Source organism: Mustela nigripes, chromosome 5, assembly GCF_022355385.1.
Source record: "Mustela nigripes isolate SB6536 chromosome 5, MUSNIG.SB6536, whole genome shotgun sequence".
In the NCBI taxonomy this organism is placed as follows: domain Eukaryota; kingdom Metazoa; phylum Chordata; class Mammalia; order Carnivora; family Mustelidae; genus Mustela; species Mustela nigripes.
In genome coordinates this window covers 31,729,607-31,742,812 of record NC_081561.1, presented here as the reverse complement: position 1 = coordinate 31,742,812, position 13,206 = coordinate 31,729,607, and the positions used below count along the sequence as shown (strand labels likewise).

Sequence of the window (13,206 nt, the reverse complement as noted above, 5' to 3'; positions counted from 1 at the left end):
ACTTAAGTTGCTTGTGGCCCGGGGGTACTGCACCCCGCTACTCCATCAGTGCCCCTGCAAACAGGACAGAGGTTAGCGAGGGATTTTAACAGGGCCTAGTATGTTCTGGACTCCTCATCCACGTGATCGCTTAATCCTCACCAGAGCCTGTTTCATAGACGTTAAGACTGAGGTGCGGAGAAGGGTGGAGGGTGAGTGGGTCTGGTAGGAGCTAACTCAGGCTTGCCTACTCTATCTACCCTCTGAGCAAAGCCCCGTGGGCCCCTGGGGGCACTAGGAGGCTTGGAAGGCTCCGCAAACACTAATGGAGTCCGTGGAGGCCCCGAGCAGGGTCCCAGCGGCGGAGGGAGCGGCTAGTCGCCGCACGCCGGGACTAAGCTTCAGGGTGTGGGCTGGCCCTACACCTGGTTCCACCCGGGAGGACGAGGAAGCAACGCCGGGCTGCAGTCTGCAACCAGAGCTCCCCAGCGCGGGCGCCCGGCCGGTGTCCGCCCCGGGGAACGCCGGGAAGCTGCCCCGCCCCTCTCCGCGCTCTTCTCCCCCCGCTGCGCGGCGCTCGCCTGCCCCCTACTGCCGCGTGGTGGGCCCTGCAACCCCGGCCCTCCCCGCCTTCGCCCCGCGCACCCCCCAGCTCCGGATTGGCCGCTCCAGAAGTCTCCGGGCCAGTAGCCTTCCGCCACTGGATTGGCTGCACCCCGGGGCTGAGGCCCCGCCCATTTCCCCGGGTCCTTTGATCACGCGCCTGCCGGCTCTTCCGGGGCCTGGGAGCCAACCGAGGGCGTTCCTGTCCGGGCTGCAGCGGCGGGAGGTAAGGCATGCTCGGGTTGGATGGGCTGCAGAGCGCCGGCGCGGGTCCACGTCTCGGGGTGCCGCGATTCCGGGATGTCCGGGCTCTACCTGCAGCCCCCCAAACTCCCTTCCCCGGCCTGAGGCGCCCAGCGTCGTGGGAACTATACCTCCCACTCGCCGATGCTGGTCCGCATCCTGGGAGCGGCCCGACATCCGCCCCACTTCGGCAGGTCCCTTCGACCGTGGGACGGCGTGCATGCGACCGTGCAAGCTCGGTGCCCCCACGGACACCGGGACAGGTAGTTCTTACCTTTTCCCCCAGTGGAGACCCAAGCGAAGCAGGGTCGGGGACCTTGGGGTCTGCGTACAGGAGCCCCTCGGCAGTCACCTTGCATCTGTCGATGGGAGCTGACCCTCTCACCTCCGCCTGTCAGCCCACGCTAAAGAGGGGAGGGACCTGGGCGGAGCCCCGGCTGGGGACCAGAGGGAGGTGACATCACCTCGCAGATACCTGCCCACTCGTGTCCGCCCTGGCACGATCACAGTGGAGAGGCTGTCCTGGCTGTGTGTCCGCACTCACACCAGGGACAAGGAGGGCACAGAGAAGGCCTGTAGCCTAAGTGGGGGTATTGGACCAGGATTGGGGCAGGCCCCTTCTGATGCTCCTGCCTCACACGGAGGCCCTACAGCGCAGGACCCTCATATATCTGTCAAATCTTCCCCTTTTGCCCCCACTGGACAGGTGCTGGCTGCCCAGTGTCCCCAGAGGTCAGAATAGAAGTGTGCTCCAAACGTAGATCTAAGCTTTTCCCAGGAGATGGTGCCAGTGTTTGGCCAGCACCTAAGCTGGGCCCCACCCTGGCTTGGGGACAGGAACCGGGCAGCACTCGGCCTCCCCTTGGTGCCCTCCACACCCAGGATTTCCCTGGAGTCACTGGAGGGTTAAGCCCAGCACACTGACCTGGAGGATCCCTCGTCCCAGGGCCTGACCTAAGTTTTGATACGTTACCAGCTTTGGGAAAGGGATCCAGAGCTTGGGTGGCACCCTGGGTCAAACGAATCACCTCCCTTTCTCCTCTGCAGGGAGCCCTGTGGAGGCGCCCTCCCGAGGCCCTACTGCCCATGCTGACGATCCAGCCCTTCAGCTGCAGATGTCATGAGTAACACTACAGTGCCCAATGCCCCCCAGGCCAACAGCGACTCCATGGTGGGCTACGTGTTGGGGCCTTTCTTCCTCATCACCCTAGTCGGGGTGGTGGTGGTTGTGGTAAGGAGCCCCCACGGACACACATACACACCCACACTTCGGCTGGGAGTGGGGGTGGTGGGGCTGGTGAACCTGCACCGCTCATCTCCGCTGTCCTGCTGTGATGGGTGAAGGGGTAGAGGTGGGTCTCTCATGGGCCGTCCTGGGCTCAGCAGCCTGCACAGCGCTGTGTCTCTGTTACAGGTAATGTATGTCCAGAAGAAAAAGCGGTGAGTGTCCCTGTCCCCAGTGTTACTTCCCCTGCATTTGGCTCACAAGTTTCTTCTCATAGGCTTGGTTCTCTACAGCAGAGGTTAAGATGCCCTTGGGCTTTCCTTATACCAGCCCAAAATTCCCTACACCCCGCTGTGAGGGTTTCCTGCCCAAACTGGGCTTGGAACCCACTGAAGAGGGGCCCCTTCTAGAACTGGGCATGTATTCTCAGAACCGTAGTGTGCCCCCAGAGGCCCCCAGGGCCTTAGGTGTTGGGAGTGGGATTCCCCTGGGCTGAGTGCCCTCCCCTGCTCCCTAGAGTGGACCGGCTTCGCCATCACCTGCTCCCCATGTACAGCTACGACCCCGCAGAGGAGCTGCATGAGGCTGAGCAGGAGCTGCTCTCGGATGTGGGGGACCCCAAGGTAAGTGCTGGGGGGTGGGTGGGTGCAGAACAGTTGGCGGTTGTCTTCCCCAGAGCCAGGTTCTGTCCTCAGACCTCCCTATGTGGGCCTGGGCTAGTGGGCTGCCCTCCTGCCAGGGGTGCCACAGCTTCTGCCCTGGACCCCAGCCCTGTGGCCCGGTCTCTGCCCCCACAGGTGGTACACAGCTGGCAGAGTGGCTACCAGCACAAGCGGATGCCCCTGCTGGACGTCAAGACCTGACCTCACCCCCACCGCTCTCCAGAACCATGGCACTTGGGAGTGCTGGGGGGCCTGCTGTGTCCTTCCCCACTTGCACTCACCCAGTTCCCCCTGCTGGGAGGGACTGGGTCTCCTCTCCTCATCCAGGCTGCACCTCCACCCCCCTGACCCAGGCCTTCAATCCTTGGTGGGCTGAGCTTTCCACCCACCTCCCCCCCCCCGCCCCCCCGCCCCAGGCTCATCCAAGTTTTTCCTGCCTGGTTGGAAGGGTGGTCGGGAGACTTTTTTCCTAGGCCCCACCTTTCTCTTGAGCCCTCCCCAACCTGGTTTTGGATTTGTTTCCATGGTGACAGGGCCCAATATATAGTATTCAGTATATATATTTTGTAAATAAACTGTTTTGTGGCTAGGGGTGTGGTGCCTTTTTTTTTTTTTTTTTTTAAAGAGAGGCTTGTTACCTTCCCTGGAACTAAGGCTTTCCCCGCCCCCTCCCTGGAGATCCACCCCCACCAACTCTGTCCTTGGCTTCCACTCTTACCTACCCCAGGTGCCCACCACAGAAGGATTCCGGTCCAGAAAAGGATATTTTTTTATTCAAGTAACTGCAAATAGGAAACCAAGATGGGGGGGCCCCAGGCTGGGACAAATAATGGCCACCTCCTCCCCGGCAGAACAGGGGACAGAAGGTAGCCTCTACACCCGACAGTCAATACAGCCCCCCCCAACTCTGCTGCAGCATCCTAGGGGCAGGGCCCCACCTTCCCTGGGACTGGGGTGGTCGGTAACCCAGCCTGTGCTGCCCCTGGCCCCTGCCCCTAAGAGTGCCTCGGAGGAGGGGACCGTGGGCAGGACAGGAGGCAATGAGGATGAACATTTGGCGCTGGTTGCAGCAGCAATGACGGATGTCTAAGAATGGAAACATTGAACGAAAACAACACAACTGTCCAGAGGTAGTTTGTGAACAGAGGAAAAGATGGAACCAGAACCTTGGGGGGTGGGGAGGAGCAGAAGGGTGGGAGTGGGCAAGGCTAGCTCCTTGTTATTAGTGCCCCGTGTGAGGAAGGGGGAAATTGAGGCCTAGGGTGGAAGCAGAGGGGATTGGGCAGCGGCTCCAGCCCACCTGGGGAGGCTGTGGCAGGGAGCCTAGGCCTTGGGGACCTCACCTGGAAAAAGGGGGGACTGCATTTCCCTCACTGCAATAGATTCCAGGGTGAGGGGGTGGGGTGGGCTGGAGCCCATTTAGAAAGGGTAGGAGGCTCAGACCCCTCCTGCCTTCCTTCCTCTGCCCAAAGGGGGCTGTCTGACCTAGAGCAAGGACCAGGCAAGGGAGGAAGAAAGAAAAGTGGGTGTGAGCCACACCTAGTGAGACACAGGCTGGGTGGGGTGGGGGGCATCTCAGGGCCCAGCGCCCCTCCCCACTGGCCATACCTGCCACTGCTTGTGCTGTGGAGGGGGGCAGATCAGGAGATGAGGCTTGGGGCCCCTTTTAAGGCCAGGGAAGCCCTCCCAGGCCCCTCAGTGGGAAGTCAGAGGGAAGAATGGGGAAGGGACCACCCCCCCCCCAAACCCAGAGCCCAGTCAGCAACGTCCCCACCACAGGGTGTGGGGACACAGCAGGGGGCAGGGTGCGGCAAGGTTGGGGGTTGGCTTTGTCTGGAGCTGTGTGTGCGTGTGGGTGAGGGGTCACTGGAAACCTAGACCAAAGGGAACTGCTCCCCACGCGGGCCTTGGGACCCCGCAGCGGCTGGTGTGCTGTGTAGTGTGGCAGCGAGGGCGCAGGTGGGTGGTGGTGGTGCAGGGTAGGGGGGGCCTGGGGGAGGGGGCGGGGGCGGTGGGAGCGGAGCGGAGCTGTCCAGTCCCAGAAGGAAAATCGCTCCTTGGCCAAGGAGCAGGCGGCACGTCGCGGTCACTGCTCCTCCTCGGAGGACTCCTGCGAGATGCCCTCTTCTTCCTCCTTCTCCTGCAAGGCAGGAGGCAGGCAGGGCGGTCAGCAGTGCCAGGCCTGCCCCCCGCCCCCGACTGGTGGTGCTGGGGGGTGGGGGCACAGGCCAGGAGGGCCCCCACCCCTCCCTGGGTTCCCTGGCTCTCCAGAAGGGGGATGAGTCAGGGCTGAGTGTGTGAGTGACTCAGCAACCTCCACAGCCCAGTTTCATTCATAAAAAGGGAAGAATTTAAAGGGAGGGAAAACACCCCACACACAGGCTGCTCCAGCAAGGAGCCAGGCCCCCTTGGCCCCAGGGCCTGTCCCCCCTCCTCAACGCCCAGCTCAGGGAAGTGAGGAGGTAACTGGCTTTCTGTAGGAGGAAAAGGGAGAGGTGGCCAGGAAGAGGAAACGGGAAGGGGTGGCTGCTGGGTGCCTCCCCGGTGAACCAGGTGTCCTTGGGCTGTAGGGGCAACTGAGGGGCTATGGAGCCAGGCTGAGGACTGACCCCAGGCCAGGGCGGGGAGGAAGGGGAAGTATGTGTGCCGCCGGGGCTCACTCACTGGGCGGGAATGTTGGGACACCACATGGGCCTGCGGCCCCCCCGTGCCAGGCACAAACTCCCAAACAACTTGTTTCCTGTTACTCACTCCTGGGGCCCAGCCAGCACCCCCCGACCCCCCTCCTCACCCTGGTGGTGGCTCAGCTCTAGGAATGAAGGCCTCAGGGAGTTCAGGGAACAGGTTGGGGGGGACAGAAAAGGTCCAGGAAGAACAAGGCTGGGGTGGTCATTGACTTCAGTGGAGGTCCCAAAGGCAGCCTCCTGACTCAACCTACCTTCTTGCGTTAGCAGCTATTTGGGGGCTCAGAAATGGATGGTGGGTCCCAGTGAGGAGGTGCCTCCGCGTGGGATCACCCCTCAGCTCACACACAGCACCGCCAGCGCGGCTTAGGGCTGAGCTCCTTGGCTGCCTCCTCCTCCCTACCCAAGACCGCCTAAGACAGTGGTGAGGACAGACCCCGCACTCTGCTCCCGTGGCCTTCTTTTCTCACTTCTATTATGGGGCTGGGGTGGGAGAAAGGAACTAGATGGCCTCCAAGTTCCCCCTAGAAGTTGAGTCTGTTCTAGGAGCAGAGGAAAAAGAAGGAGCCCACCCCTGGCTAGGGGAGGTTCGTACCTGGGACCCCTTGCTTCTCAAGGATACAGCCCTTTAAAAGCCCTGGGCTGGGTACCAGGACCCTGGGCCACACGCAAATCCCTTTCCCTCTAGGCCCGGGGAAGGGGACAATGTCCCACTACTCCCAGCTCAGGCAGGACAGGCAGAGCAGTCCTTCCACGCAGAGCACACAGGACTCAGTATCCCCCATCCTTAAACATCCTCCCCAGCAAACCACACCCCCGCCATCCCTTCACCTACCAGTTTTTTGGGTCTGCCCCTTGGTTTCCTCCCTGGGGTTGTGGTAGTTTTCTAGATGGTCAGAGAAAAGACCACTAAGTCAAAAACATCCCTCAGTCTTCATGCAACCACCAGTGCCCTGGTGGGGAGGGGCAGAACTCCCCACCTCTGCTTAGGGCAGCCTGGGACTCTCACCCCAGCAGGCCCACCCGAGTCCAGCTGGTGATGACTGGCCAGCCACACTGCACCCCCCCAACATACACACACGCCCCCCACTCCCTCCTTCACCCATGACTCAGAGGATATGAGTCGTGTCTCAGAAAAAAAATAAAAAACAAAACAACTTCTCTGAGAGACTGCTGCCACTGTGAATCTGCCCTTCCCTGCTTATCCCCACTCCCTTGGGATCCAGGGGGACCCCCAAATAGAACATTCTCCACATAGGGACTGGTGGAACCACCCCTTCCCTCTTCCCGATTCGCCTGTTTCCAGATGACGAAAGCTATGGGACTTCTGACTTTATTTCCCCCGAAGTGAGGCTTCGGTCATCATCCTGCCTTCCCCAATTAGCCAAGACCCCCTGCCACCCATGCCAGGAAAGAGCGGGCAGGGGACAGAATAAGGACAAGCCAGTGCCTTCTGAGACCTCCCCCAGCTGTGGCCATGGGCAGAGGGGGGCCGCCCTCCTCCATCCTTACCCGGGTCTTGGCGGCACCCTTGTTTTTGCTCCCCTTTGGTCGGCCCCGAGGTCTCTTAGGTGTCGGCACTTCGCTGGGCTCCTTCTGCAAAGACAGATGGGGTCATCAGGAACACAAGTCACCTGTCTTCCCCCTTTCAAAACACATGACGGTCTTCCCCCTTTCAAAACACATGACGGTCTCCCCTGACCCCAGCAAGACTGAGTCAGCAAGACAGTGCCCCGACCCAGAAATCCACAGGCACCAGAGCAGACAAGCCCTTGTGATTCAAGTTCTCACACTGACCATCTTCTTCTGCAAAGCCCCTCCCAAGCCTCCCTGCACCAACAGGAGGGCAAGAATGCAGAAGAGGGAAAGGCGGCACAGGGGCACAAAGACACCATCAGGCAGCTCTGCCACCACGGGGCTCGAAGCTCTTGGGCAAGAAGCGGGATGCCCGGGCCTCGGTTTCCTCAACCGTAAATGATGATGAGACACCTCGCAGGGTATCCAGGGACTAAATGAAGAGTGTGGAAGTGGCCAGCACTGGGCCAAGACAGTTGCCTCCCCACTGTGAGGGATGCCGAAGAGGGTAAAGGATGCCCCCTTCGCCCCGCTAAAGAGGGCCTCCAGCCTCTCCCTGCAAACTGACTCCCTCCAGGCCACCTCTCGGGAGAAGGAAGTATGCCCACATGTCAGAAACCCATAGCTCCCTACCGTGGTTGCCGCTGAAATTTTAATAAGCCCAACAGAATAAGAAGCTGCTGCATGAGGCGTAGAAGTCAGGCAGTGAAGGCACATCAGCTACGGTTTCAGGGCAGGTGTCCACAGGCTGTTTAGTGCCACCATGGTCCTGTAACCCGGCACCCCCGCTCAGGCACCCCTCCACGGGCCCCAGCTAACAGGCACAGGGTGGAGGCTATGGGAACCAGACAGAGAATGACTTCCCTCCCCACACTGAGGGGCTCTGGAAGCCCACCTCTCGGCCTCCTCATGGCCTACGTCCCCCCAAAGCCCGTACAGACCACACTGTCCATCCTACAGATGCAGAAGCCCAAGATCCACCACACTGAGAAAGCAAGGGCCGACCTCGACTCCTGTCCTCTTCCCTGGGAAAGGGACGTAAGCTGGGCCTCACTAGCCGCTGCCCAAGAGAATCCAAGATCCCCACTGCATGCCAGGTGGCCCCCCCAAGCCTGACAGGCCAGAGGCCAGGCTCCCCAGCGTGTCCCAAAGTGCCAGGTTGGTCTTTTTTTTTTTTTTTTTTTTAAGATTTTATTTATTTGACAGAGATCACGGGTAGGCAGAGAGAGAGAGGAGGAAGCAGGCCCCCTGCTGAGCAGAGAGCCCAATGTGGGGCTTGATCCCAGGACCCTAGGATCATGACCTGAGCTGAAGGCAGAATTTAACCCACTGAGCCACCCATGCACCCCCTGGGCTGGCCTTCTAACCCCATGCGACCTCAGTGCGGGACAGCACCACGGTTCCCAGGGTCACTCTCTCGCCAACTTCCCCACATTTTTAAGTCTTTAGGCTTCCATTTTGTTTCGTTTTGTTTTTTACAGGGCCGGAGCAGAGCCTGGCCCAGGGCCACACGAGGAGAGGCCCCCAACAGGTGCTGGCCCAGGACCTTTCTGTTAGGGCCTGGGAGAGGAAGTCCAGAAACCGACAGTTAAGTTTTAAGAAATGTTTATGGTGACTGGACAGAGCAGTACGTGGAATGACTCTCAGGATTAGAAACCCGGAACTTGTACGTATATGCGACTCATCTTAACTATGTTTTTATAAAGGCCCTGGTCCCCAACACCCTGGGAGTAAAGTGTGGGTAGTTTAGCAGGGTGGGGGCACTGGCCCAGGCGACCACGGGGTCACTTCCGGCTTGGATGATCTGGCACAGGCTCACGGCTCAAGGTTTCTCAGCCCCCACTCCCCTCCGTGGGTCTCAGGATCTGACCAGGGTCAGCGCGTGCCAGGTGCGTTTTTGGAGGACACACACACACAGAGCAATGATTCTGCAGCCCTCTGTTCCAGTTTTCACTTGCAGAAACACCTGGCACCTCCCTAACCCAGAGAGGTAAACCGAGGGAAAGGTTTGGACACCCACCTGACTCCCTACCAGCGCTGTCCCGGGACTCACCGGAGGCTGCTTGCGCGGCCTGCCCCGCCCCCGCTTCTCAGTGCCGTCCTTTTCCTGCTTGGAGGCCAAGGGCTGGCTGGACTTCGAGCTCGACTCGCTCATCTTCTCGCTCCCTTCTCTCTGGAGCAGGTGGAGGAGCAATGGCTAGGATGCTGTGAAGCAGGCAAAGTTGTTTAAAACACAACCCCTTGCTTTGGTCCCCTCCCAACCCCTCCACCACCAGTGCCCTCAAAGGGCAGTGGGGGACCCTGCCTGCTCCCAAGGGATACCCTTGCTTGCTGAGAATCGGGGTCTGCCCAGCCCCAGCATGGGCTACAGGGTGGGGCTTGGGCCGTTGGCCCTAATCAGCTCCTTATCTCGAGCAGAAGCATGCTTTGTCCTGCCACCCACACAGGGCCCAGGCCCAAGAGGCACAGCCAGCTCAGATGTGGTTCTGTGGGTGAGGCCACCTGAACAAAGGTGTAGATGGGGGAGTCCTCATGCTCCCCAGGGGGTCCCTCTCTCTAGCCAGCTCCCCTTTCCCCTAAGAGAAAACCCAGCCTGAGTGACTCAAAGGCTACAAGGGTGGGAAGGTTGGCAGAGGGAGTTAAGCCCCAGGCCACTGGGCCAGCAGCATGGCCTACCCACAAAGGCCCAAGCCTCAGGCCCATCCTCGATGCTCCACACCAATCACCGGGCTAGGGTTGTGCCTACCCCACCACTTAGCTCTCCTCCCTGCTCTCTCCCCGGGGTAGAGCCTTGGGGAATCAAGGCTGGGAATAATTTGGGGAAGATGGTTGAAACTGTAGTGGAGGGAGAAAAAGAAAGCCAAAGGTGAAAGAAAGGTGGCTCTCTCCTTTCCCCCCACCCCACACAACACCTGGAGTCAAATGAGATCTTCCCCTTCGGTCCTGGGTCTCCCCTGAACTCCTTCGAACGGATCCTAGCTGCCCTTCCCCACCTTGCAGGGCTGGTCCTCAAAGCTTGTTTTTTCCCCTAGCATCTTCCCCTCTTCTTAGAGACCCATTTGGATTTAATCAGCCCCACTAATTGTGAGTTTACTTAAAACCTCCCACTGCAAGGAGCACCCAGCACCCCATTATTTGGTAGCCTCTTCCAGAAGCTTAAAAAAGACAGTGAGGGTCCTCCCCACATCTATTCCGATCCCCCTCTGTCTTCCCAGGTGCAGACCCATGGCTCTCTACCTCCCTGGTAACCAATCCCTGGTTGCCCTGGGCAAAGGGTAGGCCCAAGCGCCTTCGCTTCTAACTGACCTTCAACCTATAAAATGGGGGGAATGCAAAGACATTTACCTCAACTACCTTTCCACACTGAGGCCAAGAATCAAACCAGATCATAGTGAAAATAGGCCTACAACAGGAAGTCCTCACTCCAATCAAAACGAGAACTAGAACATTCAAAAATGACTTTTCTTTCCCCCTTTCAGATTTTCAGACAATTTCCAATTTTAACTCAACGAGAGGAAAAAAAAAGTTTTTTGTGGGGTTTTTTTTTTTTTTTTGCGAACTTGTGACTTTTGGAGGGCTTGAGGCCCCAAGCCTCAAGATTCTCCAGACGGCGAGACTTTGTCTGGTAATTATTCTATTTTATAATATTTCAGACTTGAAGACCCTTTTAAACAAGGTGGTTGGTGATTTATCCTGCTCCGTCATTAGTGGCTTGGCCTGCTCTGTAATTACAGGCAGTGATTAGAATCTTATATTACACCACAGGTTCCCCTTCAAACTAAACATCAAAATTAATCAGCCTAAATGAGTGCTGACCTCACATGAGGTCTGTGAAGGCCCCCTCACAGAGGGGGGTCCAGTTGCTCCAAGCTAGCCCCTAATCCCAGAAAGCCTGGGCCCAACATGCCTGGGAATCCTGGTGGGTCTCCGGGAAAGTTTTTGCATCATCTAGAGCTTCCCCCCACCTCTTACTACTAGGAACCCTCTAATCCACTCTCCGACACCCCACCTCCCCCAAGTCCAGGCCTCCAGGAACTGAATGAAGGCCTGTGGCCCTCTCTGGCCAAGGGAAATGCTTGTCTCTTCCACCTGTTTCTGAAGATCAGAGACCTGGTTTAGGGGAAGCCATGTTTAATAGGGCCCGACCCGAACCCTCCAGTTTGTAATAAGCCCTTCTGGGCCTCAAGCGTGCCCCCCACCGGCCCCGTACACCGTGCATCCAATGTGTATTCCACAAAGGCTTAGGGAGTCTACGCGAACCACCCTAGGAAATCAGCATGGGCTCCCTTGTTTTCCGGAAAAAAGTAGCCCAGAGAGGCCTGAGGAGTTGCCCAAGGTCACACAGCAAGCTGGAGAGCAGGACAGAGTAGATTACGGGCGACCTCTCCAGCCCGCCACTTTCCTTAACCGCCAAGAGACTGGTCTCGGCGTGTCGCCCCCTGCTCGAGTCGGCCCCAGGGTGACTCTGCAAGTGCCCGCGCCGCGCCGCGCCGCTGCAGGTCGGCGGGACTAGGGGCAAGAGCGCGCGGGGGGAGGGGCAAGAGCAGCTCTCGCAGGCGCGGGAAACTGGTGCACCCCGACCGCATGCACCGCCACGCGGGTGCACCCGGCCCCACTTCCTGCCAGAGGGGGCACCCAAGCCCGCCTTGGGGCAGGAAACCTGGCGGGCGCGGGGTAGAGGAAGAAAGCCACCACCCTCCGCGCCCTCCCCGCAAAATAAAGCCCCAGAAAAAAAAAGAAAGAAACAGGGAGTTAAAGGGACTAGTTCCAACAGAGCCCTGCAAAGCAGAGAAACCTGTTTGTGGGGGCGGACGGCAGGCCCGGCCCTGGGGGCCCGAGAGGCGCGGGCCGGGCCAGAGGTGGGGTCGGGGTGAAGCCCCAAACCCAGGCCCGCGATTCGGCCTCAATCTGCGTAGGGGGGCACCGGGAGGAAGGCCGAGCGGGAATAGGGCCGAATTGTGGGGTTCCTGCCCATCCCCCTCACTTCTAGAACTTCCCCAGGCTGCGGGGGGCACCCGGTCCCCCACTCGCCTGCTGCGCCGCTGCCTGTTCCTCTCCCCGCCCCCCCACAGCCCGGGCCCCGGCTCGGGCTCGGGCTCAGGCTCGGGCTCCGGCGGGAGCGGCGGCCGCGCGAGGTGCACCGGGCTATGCCGGGTGCACAACTCGCGCTCGCCGCAGCCGCGCGCCCCCTCCCCCACCGCGCGCCTTTCCCGGGTCCCCGCCCCCCGCAGGGCGCCCGCGGCGCGGGGGAAGGGGTGCGGGCGCCCTCCCCGCGCAGCCGGGCCCAACCGCCCGCCCCCGCGCCGCGCGGCCCTCCCCCGCCGGCGGCTCGCGCAGCCCCGGCCTGGGAATAAAGCCGGAGGCGCGCGCTGCAGCCCCGGGCGGGTTGCAGGAGGGGCGGCGTGCAGGCGGGGGCGCGGGCGCCCCACTCCGCCGCCGCCGCCGCCGCGGGCCCCGGGGACGACTCACCGCGAGCTCGGCCGGCGGCCTGCGGTGCGCGCTCCGGGCTGCCGGGAGCGACGGTGCTGGGCGCTGAGGACCGGCCTGGCTCCGCCGCTGCCGCCGCTGGTAGCAAATGCGGATCTGAAACCGGGAGAGAGAGCAGAGGCGCTCAGAGACCGCCGCCGCCGCGTGCTCGCCGCCCAGGCCCCCGCGGGGTATTTATCTGTCACATCCAGGCGGGGGGACAAAAATATTCGCCCTCCCCCGAAGGATGGCTAGGGGCAGGAAGCTAGGCACGGCCCGTGCGCGGCCTCAATAAATAAATAATTTAATTAAATGATAGATATTAAAAAAAAAAAAAGCCACCGGAGGGGCCGCGAACTCACGCCTTCTTGGAGCCGCGCCAGCGCCAGAAATAGCCCGGGCTCGGAGTCCCAATTAGAGGAGCGCAGCCCCGGCTCAGGGGAGCTTAAAAAGAGCGACCCAGGGGCAGGGGGGACGGGCCCGCCCGCGCCAGCCGTGTCACTGTGGGGGCGGGGCCATGCAAATGAGCCCGGGGATTTAAAAGGGCGGCCGCCCGCCAGCCGCCGCCGCCGCGCGGGTGGGTGCTGACTACGGGGAGGGGCGTGCGGTGCCGGGTGCCTGGGGGCGGGCCCGCGGGAGGCCTGGGCTGGGAACCCGTGGCGACGGCCCACTCCCCGCTGTCCGGGACCGGGAGACATGGGAAGGTGCACAGAGGGGGATCACCACGGAGCTTTTCGCGGGGGCTGGGAGGGGAGGGCGTCCTTACAGT

At 60.7% G+C, this 13,206-nt stretch overlaps 2 protein-coding genes across 5 annotated transcripts; one reads left to right on the top strand and one right to left on the bottom strand.

Annotated features, from left to right (window-relative positions):
- Window positions 1-701: 701 nt before the first annotated feature.
- On the top strand, window positions 702-2,998 carry SMIM29 (small integral membrane protein 29). 3 transcript variants are annotated; one of them, XM_059400060.1, is made up of 5 exons: window positions 702-808; window positions 1,873-1,996; window positions 2,240-2,265; window positions 2,568-2,673; window positions 2,848-2,998. In XM_059400060.1, the coding sequence occupies exons 2-5, from the start codon at window positions 1,946-1,948 to the stop codon at window positions 2,911-2,913; spliced, it is 249 nt and encodes an 82-aa protein (XP_059256043.1). In that variant the 5' UTR covers window positions 702-808; window positions 1,873-1,945; the 3' UTR covers window positions 2,914-2,998. The 3 variants fall into 3 exon arrangements, with proteins under 3 accessions (XP_059256043.1, XP_059256041.1, XP_059256042.1); XM_059400058.1 differs by having other exon boundaries at window positions 1,873-2,056; XM_059400059.1 differs by lacking the exon at window positions 702-808 and adding an exon at window positions 815-1,088 and having other exon boundaries at window positions 1,873-2,056.
- A 1,661-nt stretch (window positions 2,999-4,659) lies between these two features.
- On the bottom strand, window positions 4,660-12,931 carry HMGA1 (high mobility group AT-hook 1). 2 transcript variants are annotated; one of them, XM_059400052.1, is made up of 6 exons: window positions 12,800-12,931; window positions 12,441-12,554; window positions 9,025-9,176; window positions 6,909-6,992; window positions 6,232-6,282; window positions 4,660-4,852 (listed from the first exon to the last, which is right to left on the bottom strand). In XM_059400052.1, exons 3-6 carry the CDS (start codon window positions 9,124-9,126, stop codon window positions 4,799-4,801), a joined length of 291 nt encoding a protein of 96 aa, XP_059256035.1. In that variant the 5' UTR covers window positions 9,127-9,176; window positions 12,441-12,554; window positions 12,800-12,931; the 3' UTR covers window positions 4,660-4,798. The 2 variants fall into 2 exon arrangements, with proteins under 2 accessions (XP_059256035.1, XP_059256034.1); XM_059400051.1 differs by having other exon boundaries at window positions 8,992-9,176; window positions 12,800-12,928.
- Between the last annotated feature and the right edge of the window lie 275 nt (window positions 12,932-13,206).

What these genes read in the sequence shown, in the direction of transcription:
- SMIM29 (XM_059400058.1), top strand. Translation starts at nt 1,946, where the DNA reads ATGAGTAACACTACAGTGCCCAATGCCCCCCAGGCCAACAGCGACTCC. An exon ending in TCGGGGTGGTGGTGGTTGTG is followed by an intron (nt 2,057 to 2,239) that starts GTAAGGAGCCCC and finishes TCTCTGTTACAG; the next exon opens with GTAATGTATGTCCAGAAGAA. An exon ending in TATGTCCAGAAGAAAAAGCG is followed by an intron (nt 2,266 to 2,567) that starts GTGAGTGTCCCT and finishes CCTGCTCCCTAG; the next exon opens with AGTGGACCGGCTTCGCCATC.
- HMGA1 (XM_059400051.1), bottom strand. Translation starts at nt 9,126, where the DNA reads ATGAGCGAGTCGAGCTCGAAGTCCAGCCAGCCCTTGGCCTCCAAGCAG. An exon ending in CAGCGCTGGTAGGGAGTCAG is followed by an intron (nt 6,993 to 8,991) that starts GTGGGTGTCCAA and finishes CTGTCTTTGCAG; the next exon opens with AAGGAGCCCAGCGAAGTGCC. An exon ending in AGGGTGCCGCCAAGACCCGG is followed by an intron (nt 6,283 to 6,908) that starts GTAAGGATGGAG and finishes CTGACCATCTAG; the next exon opens with AAAACTACCACAACCCCAGG.